Source organism: Bos mutus, chromosome 15 (genome assembly GCF_027580195.1).
Source record: "Bos mutus isolate GX-2022 chromosome 15, NWIPB_WYAK_1.1, whole genome shotgun sequence".
Taxonomy (NCBI): Eukaryota; Metazoa; Chordata; class Mammalia; order Artiodactyla; family Bovidae; genus Bos; species Bos mutus.
Window position 1 is genome coordinate 48,390,909 of NC_091631.1, and position 22,404 is coordinate 48,413,312.

General features: G+C 49.3%; 1 protein-coding gene across 1 annotated transcript in view; it reads right to left on the bottom strand.

The window, feature by feature from the left end:
• GRIK4 (glutamate ionotropic receptor kainate type subunit 4) overlaps positions 1 to 22,404 on the bottom strand; it is a 498,718-nt gene that overhangs the window by 159,025 nt on the left and 317,289 nt on the right. The window contains exons 4-5 of the mRNA XM_070383202.1: positions 13,265 to 13,362; positions 8,515 to 8,680 (exon numbers count right to left, since the gene is read on the bottom strand). Coding sequence (XP_070239303.1) covers positions 8,515 to 8,680; positions 13,265 to 13,362 — 264 coding nt within the window. The remainder of the gene's footprint in view (positions 1 to 8,514; positions 8,681 to 13,264; positions 13,363 to 22,404) is intronic.

Genomic DNA, 22,404 nt, shown 5'->3' on the forward strand with positions numbered 1-22,404 from the left:
GTGCCCCTCAGGGCTCCACACCACCACCCTCCATCCAGAAGGGCACTGAAGCTGCCGGGGCTCCTCCTGCCAACTTTGATGCAGATCTGGATTCAAGCTCAGGGTCAACTGTCGCTAGCTGTGTGAGCTTGAGACCCATCTAACCTCTTCAAGTCTCAATCTTCATCGGTAAAATGGGCATAACAGGTGAGAACTCACTGAGATCCTATGTGAAAGCAGGCTGGGAGCTGGTATGCATGGAATCAACATTGCTTCTCCTGTATCTACTCGATCCCATAAGAACACAAAGGTCAGGAATGGCGGCTTAGTGAGGCAGAAGAAGAGGGAGGAAGGTGCTCATCTGTTCATCCAACACTCACTGTCCTGGTGCCAGGCACTGGGCTGACAAGACACCAGCAGAGAAGACGGGTCAGGTACAGACCCTGCCCTCCAGGGTCTCAGAGGCCAGGAGTTGCAGCTAAGTGTGTGCAAGCATGTTCAGTCGCTTAGTTGTGTCCAACTCTTTGCAGTCCAACCCTACCCTATGGACCATGGCCCACCAGGTTCCTCTGTCCATGGGATTCTCTAGGCAAGAACACTGGAGTGGGTGGGCATGCCCTTCTTTAGGGAATCTTCCCAACCCAGGGATTGAACCCACATCTTTTATGTCTCTTGCATTGGCAGGTGGGTTCTTTATCACTAGTGACACCTTGGAAAGCCCAGCTAAGTGTATAGCAAAGTTCAAATCATATCCCCAGTACTGTGTATAAAATAGATAACAAGGACCTACAGTACAGCACAGGGAACTCTACTCAATACTCTATAATGACCCATATGGAAAAGAATCTAAAAAAAGAGTGAACATATGTATATGTATATCTGATCCACTTTGCTGTGCCCGTGAAACTAACACAACTTTGGAAATCAATGATATTCCAATAAAAATTTTTGTAAAGCCCCAAATCATATCCCTATTTTGTTTGGTGGCCTAAAAATCTGGTTTTCTATGGGGCAGCTGCATTGCATCCTATATGTAAAATTCAGAGAATATTCATATCTTCACAGAGATGTTGTGAAAAGCAAAATCTCACTCGGACAAAGGTCTAAGCACCTGATCAAAAGGACAAGGAGATCAGGGAGGCCACAGAACTGGAGCTGCTGGAGTCTTGGCCAGCTCCTTGGCTCAAGGAAAGATTTGTCCTCAGGACACGCTCTAGGGGAGCAGCTGGAGGTATGAGCAGGGGAGGGGTGGTGGGGGTGAACTCCCCACTGGGCCTGGAATGCAGCAGGGAGAACCTTTGGAGTTCGACTGGGAGAGAGGCCAAATGCCCTGGGATCCTTCAGATGGGCAATGAAACTCAGTGGGACGAGACGGAAGCCTGGGGAGTGACAGTACAATTACACACAGCATGGAGCAGCCTGGAAAAGGCAGCCCAGGGACCCTGCATGCCTTGAAAGCTGGCAGGTGCACTGAGCTCCCAGGGAAAGAGGTCCCCTAGGTGTCAGGAAAATGGGGACCCTGCTCCCAGCAACGCCCACGTGCCCCACCCCCGCGGCCCCTTGGGGGTGCTCTGCTGCCCTTTAAGCAAGAAGCAGCATCTCATCCAACCCTGTTTGCCGGGAGGCAGGGGAGAAGGGTCCCTGGGAGGTCCGCCACCTCCCCCAGGATCTCCTAGGAGTCCCTCCTCTTCCCAGGCTGCACAGAGCTTAAAGTAGCAAGAGCACAAAGTCAGCTGCCGCGAATCCCAGCTCCCGCACCACCAGGTTAGCTGGTGGGGGCCACTCCCTCTGCCCCCTGCCCCTCTGTGTACCCATCCATGAGATACGGGTAATGACTACCTTATGGGGGAGTCAAATGAGCAGATCAGTGACTGTCACCCAGAAGGCACCCCACCAAGCTGGTTTTCATCCACCCCTCCCCCACCCCTTCACATCCTAACTCTCCTTCACCCCGTCCCCTCCCCACCAAAACCTTCTCTCCACTCTCCAGCCCCCACCCTCCCCTTCTCTCTTCTTCCAACTCGTTCAGGATTTATTATCCAATTCGCAGGATACAGCCCTTGGTTATAAACCATAAGAAACATTTGATAGCATATGCTTATGCATATATGCATATATTACAACAGATAACATGTAGTCTAATTATTTCACAGCGTTGGGTAGGGATCCTATTTCAAACTCTGCAGCTCAGCCTCAGTGTGAGGCAAGGTGCACGGTTCTTGCTGGTGGACTGAGCAGAGACTGTGAGAGGGATAGACTCCCTCCTAAGAAGTCAAGGGAGAAGCAGTGCCAGGTGGGAGCAGACACCATGTCACTTGAGGAGCCACTGAAGGAAGGGGTGCCTGGCCTGAGGAAGAGGGGAGGGGCTGTCACAAGACAGACTTGCTGTGGATTTATAGTCAAGGACTACGCCCAGGAACAGTGAATGGATGGAACTCGCAGGGGCCGTACTTAGCTCAGTGTAAGGAAGAACTCTGTTGGAGCTCTCTAAAGAGGCAGTGGCCTACATTGTGAGGGAGTGAGTTCCCCATGGCTGGAGGTAATCAAGGAAAGACTGAAGCCCCATTTTAGGATGGTTGTAGAGGAAATTAAATCAGTGGTTGGAAAGCTGAACTACAAAGATGTTGGTGTCTTTCTAGCCCAGAGATTCTTTATGAATTAGAAAAGGATCCTTTTTTTTTTTTTTTTAATTCTAGGAAGTGGGAAACATCTGCAGAAGAGGAAGGGTGGTTTAGTTACATTAAGCACGTCAGGAGTTTTTCAGTGCAGTCTGGCATTTTCCAATTGTTGTTTACCTTACCTCTACCTGTTTAATGGAACCAAGTGTGTTAGTCACTCAGTCCTGTCCGACTCTTTGCAATTGCATGGACTGTAGCCTGCCAGGCTCCTCTGTCCATGGGATTCTCCAGGCAAGAATACTGGAGTGGGTAGCCACGCCCTCCTCCAGGGGATCTTCCCAACCCAGGGATGGAACCTGGGTCTCCTGCACTGCAAGCAAATTCTTTACCATTTGTGCCACTAGGAACCCCTTAATGGAACTAAGGTATTTGTCAAAGGCAGCTGTCACCAGAGGGGTTCAAAGCTGCTTTCTCCCCAGCTTCCCCTCCATCTCCACCCTGACCCCCCTATCTTGCTGGACCCTTAGCCCAGCAGCGGGTCTAGCTGCCAAGTCCAAGGCTGAGAGGGGGCCTGGGGAACCTATTAGTATCGCTCAGGATGTGATGGGATGGATCGATGTGAAAGCCAGCAGGCTGGCTATTCCAGGAAGGAGGGAGGCTGGCTTCTGGGACTGGGAGGTGGGGCAGGAGATGGATGGACAGGTTGAGAAAGGCACAGCAGGGGTTGGACGGGCTGCAGGACAAGGACACAGAGACCTGAGTGATGGGTCTGCCGGGGACACAGAGGATGCTTGTATCCAAAAACAGGAATAAGTAATCATTTCCCTCTCCACTGGCTGATTCCCTGGGCTTCAGGCTTTGATCCTGGAAAATGGTAACACTCCCGGCTGGTGAATGCGTTAGTTGCTCAGTTGTGTCTGACTCTTTGCGACTCCATGAACTGTAGCCCATCAGGCTTCTCTGTCCATAGGATTTTCTCCAGGCAAGAATACTGGAGTTGGTAGCCATTCCCTTCTGGTGAATCCAGAGGATCTTCCCGACCCAGGGATCAACCCTGGGTCTCCTGCATTGCAGGCAGATTCTTTACAAGTTGAGCCACCAGGGAAGCCCATTCACACTTTCACTTTAAGCTCCTGCGGGCGGCAGCTGACGTAACACCGACTAGAGGGTGGTGGTGAGGATGCAGTGAGTTGGTGAACTCTGCCCAGAGCACCTAAACCCAGTACTGGTCCATTCCCCTCCCCTGACAGGGGCAGGTGCTTCGGCTGTGCTGGCTTCACGCCCTGTTTTTCCAGGGAGCAGATTCTGATGGAGTGAGAGGGATGAGGGTCCGAGGTGTTCCAAGAGGGGCAGGGGCACGGAACAAGTTCAAATGCTTGAACAGTGGGCTTATTTTACCCACTTTTCAGTTTTGTCCCATCCCACGCCTAGACCTGGCCCCAAGAAAAGACAGAAAGGGCCAGACCGTGGGGGTCAGAGGAGGAGACAGAGAGGGGATAGAGGGGCAGGTGGAGGCTTCTCGCTCCCAGGAGGACCGTCTGCTGCCCTGCTTGGCCATCCAGGCTGCCCCCTTCTCTGACAGCAAGGATGGACACGGGAAAAACCTCACCCGGGGACTCCCCTCGACTTCTCCAGGGTGTTTGTTTGACTGGGTTAGTTCTTTGTTGTTTTGTTGCTGTTGTTGTTTTTTAATTTTCTTGGCTGCACCACATGGCATGTGGGGTCTTAGTTCTCCCGTCAAGGATTGAACCCCGAGACTCCTGCAGAGTCTCAGCCACTGGACCCCCAGGGAAGTCCTTGTTTGTTTATTAATTGCTGGGGCCCAGCAGGCATCCCTGAGCTGAGACCTGCTTTTGTTGTTTCCTAAGCTTCTTCACATACTGTGGATTTATCCCCCACAATGGTCCAGGAAGCAGGTATCATCATTATTCCTGGGGAGAGACCAAACAGGTCAGCCCAGGTGGCTCAGTGGTAAAGAATCCACCTGCAATGCAGGAGCCACAGGAGACAAGGGTTGGATCCCTGGGTTGGGAAGATCCCCTGGAGCAGGAAATGGCAAGCTACTCCAGTACTCTTGCCTGGAGAATCCCATGGACAGAGGAGCCTGGCGGGTTACAGTCCAGGCGGTCGCAAAGAGTCGGATATGACTGAGCATGAACACACCACACATAGAGACCAAACACTGGAACAGGAGAGACGCAGGGCAGATCTCAGAACTCACAGGCCAAGCGAGGTCCACACCCAGGTTCCTGATTCCAGGTTACAGAGGCGGTACACACGCGGAAGAGGGTGTAGGGGCACAGAGCTTGTAGCCACGCACAAGAAAGTCATTAAAATACCCAGGAACGCTAAAGCAAGCATGCGACACAAACGAAGAGATGACTGAACTATGTATAGCAATACCAGGGAAATACACAGCATATTATGCTTGTGACCATGAAGAGTCAATCCAGAACATTCATTGGAAAGACTGATGCTGAGGCTGAAGCTCCAACGATGCAAAGAGCCGATTCATTGGAAAAGACCCTGACTCTGGGAAAGACTGAGGGCAGGAGAAGAGGGCGACAGAGGACGAGATGATTGGATGGCATCACCGACTCAACAGACATGAGTTTGAGCAAATTCCGGGAGACAGTGAAGGACAGGGAAACCCAGTGTGCTACAGTCTCTGGGATCACAAAGAGTCGGACATGACTTAGCAACTGAACTGAACTGAATGAAGAGTCTCTGGGTCCAGCCTGAGAGTCTCAAAAGGTAACTCTATGGCAGGGCTGGGTGATCTCACCAAAGGGGCCTCAGGGACCCTGGTAGGGAACGCCAACTTTCGTTGAAAGTCTCCTAACAGCAAATTCCCCCAGCCCTGTGGGGTTGACTGGGACAGCCACCCCCAGGCTCCTCACCTTGCCTCCCCGAAGCTCACTAGCACTAGGTACTCACAGATATTCTGATTTTTTTTTTCCCATTAAAGAAAAATAATGCCATCCACAATACAACTGTACTTGGTCCAAAACCTGCTTATTAAAAATCTACTTTGGGGAAGAAGGAGCGTAAGCGGCGTGATTCCCCAGAGAATGATCTTTGTTATGCCTAATTTTGATGCTAGGAAAATAGAATTAGTTCCTAATTCTGTTCCTAATTCTACTTGCAGCATCTCTCGGCCCTGCATTAATAAGGGAGATGGAAGAGTGTCTCCTCCCAAGCTCTGAGCTGCGTTTCCCTTCAGTCCCTCATTTCTTCATTCTTTGATTAGATTTTTAATCCTCTTTGCCCTTGAACTTCTGCTCTGCCCCACTTTCCTTCTGCCTCTGGTAGGTGGGGCCAGTCACTCAGCAGCCTCCAGAGATGAGTTCTTCTCCTCGGAGCAGAGGCGGCAGTGTGTGGTTGATGAGTCCCGCCTGGGCTGTGGGCCGGCCTTGCCAGCACCTGAGCAGACAGACTCATCCTCTCCAGGATTACTGTCTGTGCTTAGCCATCTTGCACCCACTCAAGGGAGGAAGGGGCTACACTGTTTCAGAGAGATCTCTGCCCTGCCCAGGACACTGTGCCTGCCCTGCAGAGCCCACCCTGAGCCCTCCTGAGCCTGGTGCAGCCCAGAAGGGTGGGAGGGGCCAGAGAGGAGGAAGCCCCAGCTCAGATTTGTCATGTACCAGCTGTATGACCTTAAGTCAAATCACTTAGCAGCTCCCAGACTCTTCGCTCAGCTCGGAATGACTGAGAAAGAGGGAGGTAAAGTGGGGAAACATAAGTGAAAGTGCTTTGCAATCTGCAAGGAACTGTTTGAATGTCAGAGAATGTCAATTCCAATGGAAAAAGCCCTGGGCTAGGAGGCAACCATATCTAGCATAGTGCTCGGCACACGGCAGGTGCTTAAACAACATCTGAGCAACTCACGTCCCAAAACCCAGGAAGAGCTGAAGCAGAGGAAACAGGGCTCATCTTTAAAGCAGGAGGGACGGTGGCTAGACACAAGAAAGAACTTCCTGTCAGGTTGCTGAGACACTGTAACCCAGCACAGACAAGGGCTGCAGAGCAACCTTTGCCTGGCCTTATTTACAGCCTGTCCTGTCCTCCAGCATCCCCACTGGATGCATGGCGTGAGCCAGTGCAGTCCTGCCTGAGTGGACTGGTGGCAGAAATTTCCTGGGAAGAATCTCTGATTCTGTTAAACCTTTCAGTGGTGTAAAGATGCCACGCAAGGAAGGCTACCTGGTGGAACGCAATGTATCCCAACTGTGTTCCATCGAACACTAGCATCCTGTGTGGGCTTTTAGATCAGCATCCTTTTGGGGGCATATGATCAAACCTATTTGGAAGATGCTGAGGTAAATAGTTGTTTTGGCCACAGGACAACTCAGAGTGCCCATGGTAATGTGTGCTGAAATTCTCCATGAGGGAGAGATAGAATGAAGTGTTATCTAAACATTTCTCTCTCTTTTGGGGGCTACAAAATGCTTTGTCCACAAAACCTTATCATCTAAAGCAATGCTATCCAATAGAACTTTTTGTGAGGATGGAAATGTTCTCTAACTGCACTGTTCATATGAGGTTTTTGAGCACTTGAAGCATGGCTAGAGAGACTAAGAAACTGGACTTTAAATTGTATTGAATTTTAAAATGGGACATTCCAACATTTCCAAAATCACCGGGTTGTTGAATAAATAAATAAAGCATAAAAAAAAATGCATAGGGACTTCCCTGGTGGTCTAGTGGCTAAGAACTCAGCTTCCAATGCAGGGGATGCAAGTTTGATCCCTAGTTGGGAAACTAAGATCTTACAAGCTGCGGGGCAACTAAGCCAGTGCCGCAAGTACTGAGCCTGCCCACCACGACTAGAGAGAAGCCCATGAACCACATCTAGATAGCCTACATGCCACCAAGACCCGCCACAGCCAAATAAAATAAAAAATATATATTTGAAAAGTATGCATAGTTGGGAATCAGTTACTTTGCTTCTTGGGTAGCCCAGAGCAAGTACTCATTTTGTATTAAATAAATGAATGAATGTACAAGTGGAGGCAGTGAGGTGCAAAGGTCCCATAAGAAACGGGTCTGGCCCTTGGCAGGGAGGGGGCTTTTGTTTTCAGATGCTGTGGGCATTCCAGGTTGGAGGAAGGGCTTACCACACTGAGCGGGTCTGAGAAGCCATAGAGGACCGAACAGGGATGGGATACCTTTGCCCGTGCAGCCCACCCAGACAAGCATGGTAAAACATGCACAGGACACAGATGCGGGGCTTGCACTCTGGGCCGCGGTGGGAGCCAGTGGCCAGCACCTGCCTGACTGCATGTGGGTGCACAGCTGTCACAGGGAGCACACAGATGCAGATTTGCTGGAACGTGCTGGCTTAAATTAGCTAAATCTCATAAACACTAAATTTATGTCGCAAATTGAGAGTCAGAGAAAACACATTTCTAAAACCTGCATTTGTAAGGAAAAAAAAAAAATCTTTACCAGGAATTGACCTTGAACCTTGTTCCATCAGCCAAACCCGCTCTCCAAGGAAAGAAGCTCTTCAACCCATCAAATACAAATGCATCCAATTTTATATTCCCGCCCCCCCATCCCCTCTCTTTGTGGCTCTTTAACAATGAGGCTGAAAATGTGGGAATTGCATTTGCAGATGCAGAAAGTCTTGGCGGTTGGCCAGTCTCCCTGTAAAAGTGCTTGTCGATGTTCGACCCACGCTCAGGGAGTTTCTGACAAAGGGGGCCCCTGGACTGCCCTCTCTTTCACATATACACACACACACAAACAGCCAAGGACACCTGGGAAGGCCTGAATCTTCTGGTTATCATCTCTAAGATCAGAAAGAGCCCTCCCCTGCGGGGTGTGGTCTGCAGCCAGGGAGGGGCAAACCACTCCGGTTGACACAGACAGGACCTGACTGTCTGGGTGCAGGCAGCCTGGGGAAACTTACATTCTGCTTTGGCACAGATGAGGCAGGCGGTGGTGCAGTTGAAGAAGTTCAGGACCCCAGCTACAGCCACGCTGATGTCGGTGTTGCTGGGGTGGAGGTTCAGGGTTGTGAATCTCTGGAACTGGAACTTGATAAACTCCTCTGGGGCCACTTTGAAATGAGGGACCTGGGAGAGGAGCAAAAAAAAAACGGGCAGCGGGGAAGATTGGAGAACAAGTGAGAGAGAAAGAAAAGAGGGACGGGTGAGATAAAGCTGCAGAGGGTGGATTCTTCCATGAGCGACCTTTGCCTGGTCGGAGATGGGGCTTGTGGGGGTCAGGGCACCCACACCATAGGAGGAAGATGAGATGGCATCTCTGGCAAAGCTCAGGACCCAGGATGGGAAAACGTGCAGCCAGAGACCTGGATAAATGGACTGTGGACCTTGGAACGGAGTTCTGAGGCCTCGAGAAGGCAAAACAATAGGTCTTTATTTTCAGCTGCCCACTGCTAGGCAGAGAGACAAAGGGCTCTTGAAGGCATAATCCTTATATTATTTGTAGTTAATGAATCAGAGCTGAGATGGCAAAAAGAGAAAAATATTGCCCTAGGGACTAACCAACTGGCCCCCTCAACCCAGCCTAGCCAACAGATATATAAACCAGCTCCGGACAAAATTTCTATGTGAAAGCCTGGGATGTGTTCCTCTGAAGACACATATGAGGATGGGAAGCGCTGCACGCTGGGAAACCGACTAGAGAGCCTCCGAATGGAGCCAGGTAAATAAATACCTGCTTTGGCTTCATTAGGACAGTGTCAGGTTCCCTCTGCGTCTATTACTGACATTTCCGGGAGGCACTGCCCCTGCCTTCTGCCTCTGTTCTCCCAGAAATAGATATTAACAGGCTGTGATGGCTGCTTTATTGGCGGCTTAGGCTATTGGGTAGGTAATAGGAAAGTTAAAATGTAATAAGCTGCCATCCTCCTTGATTGCATTCTGTCACCCTGGTACCCAGAGCCAGAAGAGCTAAAGGCTGTCCATGTCTCTACCAGAGACGGGGCTGAAACCTCATCCCTCATGCTCACTTAGGGTGCCCAATGTAAGGGTTAGGTTACTATGAGCGCGCATTTGAACTAACTAACTCACTTTCAAGTGAGCAAGACTGAGGATAGACGGCAAGAACTCCCTGATAGTGAATTGGTTGGTTCCTAGACTGGTTTATTCAGGCACGATTGCAGAAACTGTCTCTGTCTGGGCTGGCCCAGAGTCTGGGATGATGTTGACATGGTCTCTGGAAAATTCTGCTAACTTATCCTTTTAAGCTTCTGGAAGAAGTCAGAGACCAGAGTTCCCCTGAGACTGGGATGAGGGGAGGGTCAAGATTTAGCAGAAAGTAGGGAGAAAATTCCTGAATTCAACTAGGATTAACCCTTTAACCATAGAGAGAAGGCAACCAATATTTTCCAGCAGAGACTGAAAAGCATAGCCCTGGGGAGAGAGCCTAATGAGTAATGACAGAAGGTGCTGAAAAGTGACACTGACCTGGGGGGTGTCATAAGGGGTCTTTCTTCCCACCGATACTTAGCAACCCTACAGTCTGTCTTGAATCACAAACGAACCGTGAATGGAAAAAAGTTCACAGAGGGGTAAGCTGGAGGCCAGGGCTGGGCAGGGTAGCCAGGCTGGCTAGGTCACACATTTGAGGATCTCTGCCCAAGGCCCTCCCTGCGTGGCCATCCAGCCTACAGGGTTCCATTAGCAGCTAACTTACCCCCCATAGAAGCACCTTTAGAGATTCCCATGGATCTACGGATCCCAGAGATGAAGCAGGAAAAGACTCAGGAAAGTGAAGGCTCAGGAGAAAGAGTTTTCGAGTTTGGGTTTGCATCCAGGTTCTGCTGTGTGATTTGGGGCAAACTGCTTACCCTCTCTAGGCTTCATTCACATGGAGAAACAACAGGTATTTCTTGAGCTTTGGGAGGATAAAATGAGACCCTGTGTGTGAAGCACGTACTAGATGAGTGCCTAACATGTGGGATAAAGGCAATGTCTTTTCTCTTTCCCTTTCCCCTTTCTTCCCAAATCTAGGAACTCCTGGACAAGCTCTTGGGGCTGTATGTACAGGGGGCGAGGGCTGAGGGGTGTCCCTAGGAAGGGGCTGGTGGGGAAGTCTCCCACAGTCCAGCATCTTAAATGCTGCCGTGGAAGCAGCCAGACATTCTGATGGGTCCAGGTGGGGATGGCCAGGCCAGACCTGCTGATTGTCTCTCTAGGACAAAAATCAATCGGTAATTGATCTGCAATTACAAATGCATCCTAGGACATCAGCATGGAGGTGTGGATCAGGGAAAGAGGTGAGCAGCATGGAGGGGAAGGGCAGTGAGGCAGAAAGCTGCCAGCTGCAGGACCTGCAGAGACGTTAGCAGCATTTAAGGGGATGAACTCCTTGGTGAAGACTCCATTTCTTTTTCCTGAAGCTGAGGGGAATCAGTGTAAGGCAGTTCAGCCTCATAAAATATTAAAAGAAATGCATAATCTGAATGGAAAGGAAAGGCTGCTCTGAAAGGAACATGACCAGACAGATGAGGGGTAACTGTCTGGTGGTTTCCTGGGCAGCACAGCCTGTCTGGCTGGTCAATGGCACGGGGTCCCTGGCAGCAGGATGGGAAGATGGGTGCAACTCGGGGTCTCCGCCTCCGGCCTGAAATGCCAAGCGGGGTTAAAGGATGTGATCGCCGAGATAAAATAACCACTGAACCCCAAGAGGAGGCCATTCTGGAGTGGAGACTTGTTGGGGGGTGACTGCAGGGGACAGAGATGAAAGTGCTGGGGAGGAGGGAGAGGGGAGAAAAAGAGAGAGAGAGAGAAGACAAGAGACAATGGGTAGCTTGGCAACCTCACTTGGTGAAGATCACAGCAAGCGGGAAGTAACAGCCTGCCATAGATGTGAGCTGTTACTTGGAGCCAGCGAGAAAGATTTAAGTTAAACATCAGGTCCAGCTCTCGGGGGCTGAAGGCTGTGAGATGCTGGAAGGGACTGCGGTGCGACAGCAGCTCTTTTTTTGGCCTGGGCTGGCGCAGGAGTCATCTTTCAGGATGGCTGGGAGTAGGGATGGGGAGTAGTCAGCACAAACCTTATCTCTGGTATGAAGCTCACGGGTTCCACCTACAGGGAGTGGTAAGGAAGACCCATTGCAGGATTGGGGCTGGGACCACAGGGCATTCTACTGTGCTGGTAACAATTCTTAGAGTGGGCTCAAAACACAGAGAAGATTCAATATTTTTCTCAAAGCCTTGGGGACTCACCAAGCCCTCTGATCGTAAGAGAAGTGCAGATGGCAAGGAAGTGGCTTCCAGAGAGCCTCCTGGGGTGGGCAGAGGCCAATCTGCTGCTCTACTGCCCCTGTGAGGGCAACTCACAAAGCAGGAGCCCCATCCTGCTGTAAGAACTGGACTCTCCCAAGGCTAAAGCTTCTGGAAGTCTGAGCCTCCAGGCTCCTACGACAGGTGCAAGACTGACCCTTCCATTCCCCAGTCCCTCTGCTCTGCCGCCTCCCCAGCTTCTGACCATCAAGCTCTATCTGTCCCCAAAAGACCTATCTAGAAGTCCACTCGGAGGCTACGGTGTCACTTTGCCACCATCTCCCAGGAATATATCTGAAGAGGAAGGACTGATTGATTCCAAGATGGACTAGGAAAGCTTCCAGCAGTAGAATTGCTGAAAGTTCCAGTTTGTTTTCTCCTTTGGGAAAAGGAGGGAGAGAGTTGTTGGAACAGGGAGCAAGCCCTCTCTCAGAAACTTGTGCCCAAGCATCTTCTTTTTCTCTCTTTTACATTATTTTACCCATTAAGATTTTAATATAGGTGTAAATAATTCTCGTTTAAAAAGTTTCCATTTTCTTTTTTAGAATAAAGATTTAGTGCGCAAATACAGTCCAAAGCTTCGCCCTGTCATTTCCCTAAGAATCGAGCATTTTTATCTCCTGGGGAACAAGAACTAGAGGGAATGGACACAGCACTTTGGAGAAATAAACACTGGAACTGGTGAATGAAGAAGAAAGCAAAATAAAATCTCTTTTTCTAGAGAACTTATGAAATAGAAGTAAGTTTTCAAACTTCATTTCAGCACTAAAATGTAGCAAGCGGAACTGTTGGTCACTCCATCGTGTTTGACTCTTTGTGACTCATGGACTATATAGCCTGCCAGGCTCCTCTGTCCATGGGATTCTACAGGCAAGAATACTGGAGTGGGTTGCCAAGCCCTTCTCCAGGGGATTTACCCAAGCCAGGGATCACACCCGGATCTCCTGCATCACAGGCAACTTCTTTACCATCTGAGCCACCACGGAAGCCACCATTTGTAGCAAGGCCTGGCCGCAGAGGCATTCCTCCCCAGAATCCCAATATCTAAACAGATATTCTGGAGCGTTCCTGTGGGGCTCAGACTTTAGCCCTCTCAGCCTCCCCTGGACCACCCTCCCCAGCCTTTCCCTCTCCTCTCATCCACCAAGGGACCGCCTCTGCTCTGCCCCCTACAGGGCCCCAAGACTAGGAGGAGCTCAGCTTGAATGCCTTGTTATGAAACTTTTCCTCTGAGTCCCCTCCATCCAAACAAACTAAAAAAAGTAAATGCCTACCAAGGCCCACTTCTTTTCCTTGTATGGTTGTTATTAGTGACACCTCCCGCCCTTATGAGTCCAGGATCTCTCTGGGCTCGAGGCACAGGCTGCCAGCCCATAGAGAGGGCCCCCACCCTGGCCCAGCACTCACCTCCTTCTCCCCACAGATGTTGCTGATGATGGAGCTGGAAGCTGGGCTGGAGGATGGTCCCAGGACAGCGACCACGCCCTTGGGGAGAATCTGACACACTGCAGCCGGCAGCAGGACAGAACGTGGGGAGCAGGAAAGGAAACAAGGCGCTCATCAGGTCGGGCATGGGCTTCAGCCTCGAGTCCTCTGATCTTCCCCTGATGGCCCCTCACCTCCCACCCACCCGCATCCTGGTCCCCTCTCCCATCCTTCCAAACCCAGCGCCTCTCCTCCCCTGGACCACTGGGCTCCAGGACATTTTTATTAGAGTTTATGGATGGTATTAAATGAGGAAATGACCTAGGTTATTTCAACATATGGCCTCCGCCAACAGGATGTATAAATTGTCTGGGCTGTCACCGAAGGACGGAAGTGCATGGTGGAGACCTGCACACCGCTCCCCCGCCCTCCCCTGGCCTGGCCTGCAGGACGGGTGCTGGGAGCCCGGACACGGCTGCTGCAGGGGCCAAGGGCTCAGTTCACAGAACAGCCAGCCAGTGCACAATCTATTACTCCCCACCTCCCTGAAAGAGTCTAGAGAGGAGGAAAGGCAGACGAGCGGAGAGATGAAAGACAGAGAGGATGCTGCAGGCAGAGAGGAGAAAGTGGCTCAGTGAAGGTTAAGGGGAGCAGGAGAGAGAGCAGAAGAAAAAGAGAGGGTGGCAGAGAGGAGCCCCATCTTTCAATGCCACTCGCCTTTCGCCCGGCCTGGAGCCTGACCCAACCCTCCGCCCACCTTCCCTGAACCCAACAGGTGCTTTCCTTACCAACCAGCACGTTCTATGACCTTGTACCTCTCCCGGGGGAGATGCCCTTCACTCCTCTACTCTGGATGCTCACTCACTTACTTGTCAAGGAGCATCTCAAATGCTACTTCCTCCTTACCCCTTCCTACCTCTTTTAAGTAGAATTCATCCTCCCCGGGGCTCCGAGGCCCGTGGATTGTCCCCTGGTTCTAAGACACTTGTAAATGGGTCAATTTCAGTTTGCTGTTTAGATATGTTACTCTTCTCACTAGATTTCAAACCCCTTTAAGGCAGAGCTGAACCGTATTTATCTCTCAATCCCCATTTGACGTTTCCCTGTCTCCAGCATGATGCTTTTTCTAGGGGCCCAGTTCAAGTTTGTTGAATGAATGACTGGGTGGATGAGGCACGTGGTCAGAAGAGAAGAGAATATAAGATTTTAAAATGCTATAGATTGAGAAAGGAAGTGAGGGAAAAAGGAGGAAACAGATGGAGAGAGAACGCAGGACAATTCTCAAGACACACACGGTGATATGAGAACCAAAGAGCTGGCCCTCAGATTATGCCCCATGATTCCCAGCTGTACTGTAAGACGTCCTGCCCTACAAAACTCAAAGCCTGACTCTGGACACATTTTTCTCCTACTCAACATCAAGAGTCAGGGCAGGGACATCCCTGGTGGTCCAGTGAAGAAGAATCCACCTGCCAGTGCAGGAGACACAGGTTCGATCCCTGGTCCAGGAAGATCCCAGATTCCCTGGGGTAACTAGGCCCATGAACCACACCAACTGAGCCCATGCTACAAGAGAAGCCACCAGAATGAGAAGCTCGCACACCACAACTGGAAATTAGCCCTCGCTTGTCATGACTAGAGAAAGCCTATGCATAGCGAGGAAAGCTCAGTGCAGCCAAAAATAAATAAACAAAAATTTAAAAAGTGTCGCAGCACACTGAGATTAAGGAATCGGCCCAAGGATCCTCGTGGAGTCAACTGCAAAGCCACACCTGCAACCTGGATGCTCTCTGTCCTAAAGCAGACTCCTAACCACTGGCCCACACAGCCAAGTCCTAGATCTCATGGGGCACGGGCGGTGGGTAGAGCACCAGGGCTCAAATCCTGGTGCCGTGGTTTATCACACAAACAAGAGATCCGTGGGGGTCTTCTCTCAGCCCCAGGCACAGGCAGGGGTCCAATCAACACAACATCACAGATCTCAGCTGACGGATAGGCTGCGGGCGGTGGGTGCCTGAGGAGGGCTCATCAGTACTGTCAGAACCATCCCCGGAGACGGAGTAGCTGTGGGCACGCTTTACCATTTTTTTTTTAAGCATTTATTTTATTTTATTCAAGTGCACCAGGTCTTAGCTGCAGCACGTGGGATCTTCGATCTTCATTGCAGCATGCAGGATCTTTAGTTGTGGCATGTGGCACTCCTGGTTCCCTGACGAGGGATGGAACCCAGGCCCCCTGCATTAGGAGCGTGGAGTCTCAGCCACTGGACCGCCAGGGAAGTCCAGGGCAAGATTTACCTTTGGAGAACGCTCATTAAAGTTCAAGCTACTTCCACGGAAGTTAGAGCACGTGATCTCAGCCAATTCAACTCTTACTGCCAGCAAGGGGCTCTGAGTTCACTGGCCATCAAATTCCAGCAGCCCCAGGGATGAAGCTCAGTTCCTGACTTTAACAGTAAGGAAACAGCATCTGAGGGATGTTAAGCGACACCCATGAAGTCACACACCTGATAAAGGTCAGAGTCAGCGTTGGAATTCAAGTCTGCTATGACTGTCCCGCTTGCTCGCAGCCACCTTCCGTGTCTGCCCTCCTCCTTGCAGCCACTTCGTCCATCTCTGTTCAACTCCTTGCAGTCCAGGTCCCCGCCCCTCGTCATTCTGCTCTACCTGCTTCCCCACGGTCACCAAGGACCTATGAGCAGTTCTTATCTTTCTTTTGCAGCATTTGACGCGAACGATTCCATTTGTTCATTGAATTGCATGATACCTTCTGGTCCTGATTCTCATCTGCTTTTCTGAAAGGCCTTTCTCACTTCCTTGGCCAACGCCTCTTCCCTCTGCTACCCACTACATTAGAGTTTGTCCATGTCTCACTCTCCCTGGGCAATCTCATCCTTCCCTGTGGCCTCCACTCATCTCTGCCCAGGCGATCCTACACTCTGACAGATGTCCTGGGTTTAAAACAAGTTCCAACCACCTGCTGGGTGTTGCCACAGGGACTTCCCTCTGGTGTCCTGCAGTAAGCATGGACAGAGTGAGGCAGAGAGAGAGAAAGCACAGTCCTTAAGAGCACGGGCTCTGATGCAAGCCTATCTCAGTATGAGTCTTGGCTGGATCACTTGCTGACTAGCTGTGAGACCTTGAGCAAGACCTTGACCAAACTCCCTGAGCCTTCTTCCTCATCTATAGAACTGAGATGCTAAGAGCACCTCTCCTGTAGGGATGTTGTGAGCATTAAGGTGAATTAATACATATGAAGTATTTAGAGTGGTATTCTTGCTGGGAAAATCCCATGGACAGAGGAGTCTGGTGGACTACAGTCCATGAGGTCGCACAGAGCTGCACATGACCGAGCACACACACACACACTTAGAGTGGAACTGATATGCCACAGCACTCCTACGATTACTCCCAGTTCATCATATCTGTTATATATTTTTCATATATAATCTGACTTGATCACCACGCTTCCAGGAAGATTCATTAGTATCCCCACTTTACAGATGGGGAAACTGAGGCTTAGAAAACTTAAGTAGCTTGATCAGGCTCACACAGGTCATATGTGATAGCGTCAGGCTTGACTTTAAAGCTCCATCTGGGTTTCCCTGGTGACTCAGGTGGGAAATAATTTTCTTGCAATGCAGGAGGCCCAGGTTCCATCCGTGGGTCTGGAAGATTCCCCTGGAGAAAAAAAATGGCAACCCACTCTAGCATTCTTACTTGGAGAATTCCATGGACAGAGGAGCCTGGCAGGCTATATAGTCTGTGGGGTCGCAGAGTCGGACATGACTGAGTGAGTAACACTTTCACTTTGGGCATCAAAGCCCAAACTCCTGACCACTTCGTTTTACCATCCCCTCACCTCCCCCACCTTAGCTCCTGAAGTTCAAATCGTGGTCTCTTTGACTCTTCCTTGCCTTCTTCCACTGAACCTACTCACGAGCCCCACCAGCCAGCAGCCAGGTCCTGACCATTTGACCGGCTCGTCCCCCTCCACCCTCTCCTTTTCACTGCCGCCATCAGTTCCATCAGCCCCTTTACTACCTGCCTCCTCCAGGCTTTCTCCGGATTCTTCATATCCAATCTGTTCTCCACACTGAGGCCAATTATAACCCTGAACGTGTGTCTGTGTGCCCCTGCAGACCAGAAAGCTTGCCTTATTCATCTCTGCGCCCTCCACACAGAGCAGGGCGGGCCTCAAGAGTTATGTGCTCAATAAACAGCCACTGAACCACACTGAAGCCCACTTAACTCTTACCACAGAAAACGGGAAATAAACGAAATGTCCCATCATAAGGAAATAGTTATCTAAAGTGTGGGTCATATACCCAAGTGGAATATTACTTAGGCATTTACAATGCTTATGAACAGTTTATAATAGTATTAAAAATATTTATGTAATAATATTAAGAGAAAGAACCAGGATATAAAATTATATGTGTATCTATTTGAAGGTTACAAGTAAGCAAATACAGAAAATAGGCAGGCACCGAGGAGTGATTGGAAGAAGAGGTTATTAAAGCCCATATTTATTAAGTGCTAATTATGGCCCATTCTAAGCACTTTATATGAATTGACTTACTTAATTCTGGAAACAACTTGATGAGAGTTGTTTCACCTTCATTTTACAGATAAGAAAACAGAAAAGTTAAAGGGCAGAGTCAGGATTCAAACCCCCAACCCCTGACTCCAGGGTCGGTTCCTTAACCACCATACCACACCACCTCCCTCGGCCATGAGTGATTAACCGAGATCACAATAGAGATTGCCTTGACCAGGGGAACACTAAATGATGCTCTTTTTTCCTTCTCTCTACTTTCTAATATAAATGGGCATGTATTCCTTTCATAACACATCGTTATAAAAAATAAAATTTCATTATCAAAAAATGTCTTCCGATGAACAAGTAAAATCCAGATGGGTCTGATCTCCTCAAGATATGACCCTTCTAGCCCCTTCTCCCATCACGTCTCCTCTCATTTCACACAAGCTCACCTGGTTCACACTCTGCAATTTCTTACCTGAGCCTGTTCCAAGCTGTTCTCTCTAACTAGACCAGCAGTCTTAACCCTGCTGCCTGAGATCTATGGGCAGAAGTCAGTGGTCTGTGAACATTTGGCGGAAGAAAAATGGCATTATTTTCTCTAACCCCTAACTGAAATTTAGCATCCCCTTCAATCTGGAATAGAGGCCATAAACCACAGTATATTAACAGTAACTGTGACTCTGTCATTGATAGACATCACAAGTGTTTTCAGATCATATTATAGTATTGCAGAGATCTTGAAATACCATTCATATTCATAATTACTCCAAAATTACACTAGTAGTTAGACTTGATCCTCGGTCTGGTTATTGAGTACATTAATGAAGAAATATGTATATTTATATATCACTATCAAAATATTTTAACTGTATGTCTGTCACAGAGAGTGGAGCTCAAAAGCATGGGTCACATTCCAGGTCATGTCAGAGACCCTGGGATGGCTGCCAAGTGTGGGTTCCTGGCTTCGCACAGGAGAGAGTCCAAGAGCAAGCCACAGTGAAGTGAAAGTTTTACTCACAGAGGAAACACACTCCACAGGCAGAGTGCGGGCCATCTCGGCAGGCAAGAGAGGCTCCAGGGTAAGGGGTGGTCAGTTTTTATTGGGGTGGGTAATTTCATAGGCTCATGAGTGGGAGGATCCCCAGCTATTTGGGGGATGCATAGGTAGTCAGTCTCATCTGAGTCTGCAGCCCTATTGACTCCTTTGTCCAGGCTCCTTTGTCCATGGGATTTTCCTGACAAACATACTGGAGTGGGTTGCCATTTCTTTTTCCAGGGTTTCTTCCTGCCCCAGGGATGGAACTTACACCTCCTACATCTCCTGCATAGCCATTGAGGAAGACCGATTTGGGGGAAGGGATGGGATTAGGGAAGGGGTGGGGATTTTCGGAAACTGGACCACTGCCCACGTTCTGACCTTTTGTAGTTGTCCTTGGAACCGTCATGGTGCCTGGGGTGTGTAAATTAGCTTCCGAATGTTACAATAAGCATATACTGAGGCTCAAGGTCAAGTGGTCCTCTGCCATCTTAGATCTAGTTCATTCTAATCAGTTTATGTAGTGTCCTCGGGCTATGTCATTCTTTTAAAGGTGCCCTGCCCCTTTCCTGTCTCCCTCCTCATCCTATCTATGCAATTCCATTCATTTAAAAACACTTTTCTGAGAAGGAGTACTTTAGCACCCATAAATTACCATGGTTTATGTCTTCTCTTGCCCTTCTGTCTGGAAAACTCCTACTGATCCTCCAGTGCCCAGCTCTGTTCTTGCCCATTGGCAAGAAAGCACTGCTCCCTCTTGAAATTCACATCCCACTGTGGTTCTGAGTCAGCTCTATGCTGGAAAGATCCATTTCCCTGTTCTCTGAATTCCTGGCTTGCTTCTGCCCCAAGCTAGGTTTTCTCGCCAGGTCTCAATACAGAGAAAAGTGAAAGTGAAGTCGCTCATTCTTGTCTGACTCTTTGCGATCCCATGGACTGTAGCCCACCAGGCTCCTCCATCCATGGAATTTTCCAGGCAAGAGTACTGGAGTGGGTTGCCATTTCCTTCTCCAGGGGATCTTCCTGACCCAGGGATCAAACCCAGGTCTCCCGCATTGCAGGCAAACGCTTTTACTGTCTGAGCCACCAGGTAAACCCCAATACGAAGAAGCTTCTCCTAAAAAAAATTCTTAGAGAAAGTCACAATCCTTTATTCTCAATTTCAAAATCCCAAAATCTCTTACAGTGGATGGTATCATCAAATTCATTTAGTGGCAAAATCTGATCTAAATAGATAGATGTGAAGATATTTATAATATGTGACTATCTGAATATAAGTATGCATTTGATTTTGAGAGTAGGGTTCAGCCCCAAGCCCCATCGGAAACGCTATTTAATGTATAGTATAAGCAGGACATGACCTTTCTAGTATCTGAAAAGTTCTGAAATCTAAACACATCTGGTCTCAAGGGTTTGGGGACCTGTGCCTTTGAGTGTCCATCTCCCATTTCCCACTGCATCTGAAACTCCTTGAAGGTAGGGGTCACAGCTATTCAGTCCTGGCAAAAAGGAATTACTCAATAGATGCTTGCTCAACTGAATTGAAATGATCCAAAATGCAAAGAGTCGGACACAACTGAGCAACTGAACTGAACTGAACTGAAAATGAGTGCAATGAAAGTGAGTTATCATCTTCCCAGCAGCTGGGGCCTGGGGAATTCCTGGGACCTGGGAATTGTTCTTTCATTCCCTATGAAGGATGCCTGCTTGGTAGAAATGAAAATTAGTTATAAAGGACCTCAGCTCTAAAACTTCCTGAACCCCAGTGCTGCAGGCCCCGGTCATCCCGTGAGGATCTCTGAGCAGTCTGTGGGATGGAGGGGAGGGAGGGGCACTCTCCTTCTGCCTCCCAGGGAGCACTGGAGATGTGAGTGATGTTGCCACGGCAACCAAGTTTCCCAGCCAGCAGAGGAGTTGGAAGGCAACTGACAGAGCAGCTGCAGGAATAAAACACCACGATGGGGTGCTGTAAGAAGCGGAAACTTCTTCCCCAGCAGACACCAGCTCAGGCTTGGATGTGAAGCTTCCTTAGACACCTGGGCTGGACCGGAGGCGCTTATGGGAACTTAACTGTCTCTGAGTCTTCACAGGGAGGGGAAGGGTCTGCCTGTGATGCACGTGGTCCAGAGTAGTTAGTCACAGGCTCACTAACTTCAAGCCCTCCAGGGAAGGGGTAGCCTCCCGGGTGGGGACGAGAAAACTGGGGCCTCGTCACTTACAGTACGGTGCTCTCTGAGCTCCTGTGATAAATTATCAGGGCGACGGGGAGCTGAGAGCAATGTGGAGCAGAGGCCGAGAGAGCTCACATAAAAACACTTTAGGGCGCTGAAGCCCAAGTGGAGCGGTAGGGCAAGGTGTCTCTGGGTGCCCGGTCACGCTGTACACTGAGCCCAGAGCAGAGCCCTTACCATCCGAGCGAGGCAAACAACCGCCTCTATCAGCACCAAGGACCGTCTGTCCCCTCCTTGTGCCAGAGCCTGAAGAGCACAGTCCACTCTCAGCCCTGTGAATGGACCAGGACCTAAAAGGATGGCCTTGCTCACTTCCAAGCCGAGAGGGGAAATGGGAGGGTGGAGTGTCGGGTCTCTGCACCTTCATGCCCCGGGATGGATACCTCCCTGGTCAGAGTGACCCAGAGTATCTGAGATCTCAAAACTGCCACTGGCTGTGACAGGGATGAAATGAACAACATGGGGAATATAGTCCGTAATAACCCAACATCTTTGTACGGTGACAGATGGTAACTAGACTTATCATGGCGATCATTTTGTAATACATAGAAATATCAAATCACTGAGATACACAGCAGCAAACAACAGTGTTGCAGGTCAATTATCTTTCAAACACAAACAAAGCAGCTCATAGGAAGGAAATTAGGTCTGTGCTCACCAGAGGTGGGGAATGCTCAGAGGGGGAATTAGATGAAGACGGTCAAAAGGTACAAACTTCCAGTTATAAAAAAACTAGGCAGGTAAAGTACATGATTAGTATAATTGACACTGCTCTATGTTCTATATGAAAGTCAAGAAAGTCAATCCTAAGAGTTCTCATCACAAGGAAGATTTTTTCTATTTCTTCAATTTTGTATCTATGTGAGATGATGGATATTCACTAACGTTACTGTGATAACCATTTCATGATGTACATAAGTCAAATCATTATGCTATATACCTTGAACTTATGCGGTATGTCAGTTATATCTCAATAAAACTGGAAGGAAAAGAAACACCTGTCTTTGGCTCCTGTCACCAGTGATATATTGCTCAAAGCCTCAGCCCTAGATCACCACAGAAGCAGCAATACCATTTATAGGGACTTTACACATGCAGGCACCAGGGACCCCAAAGACTTACAATCATCCCATGAAGGAGGGGTTACAATACTAGTTCTATTACTGATAATACTACTAATAGGTGAAGTTTATCAAGAGTTCACCTGACTCCTGGCACTGCTCTAAGTTTTCTAAGTGCATCATCTCCGTCCTTGCAGCAACCTCATGAAGTGAGAACTCATAGTATTCCCATTTTACAAACGGGGAGTC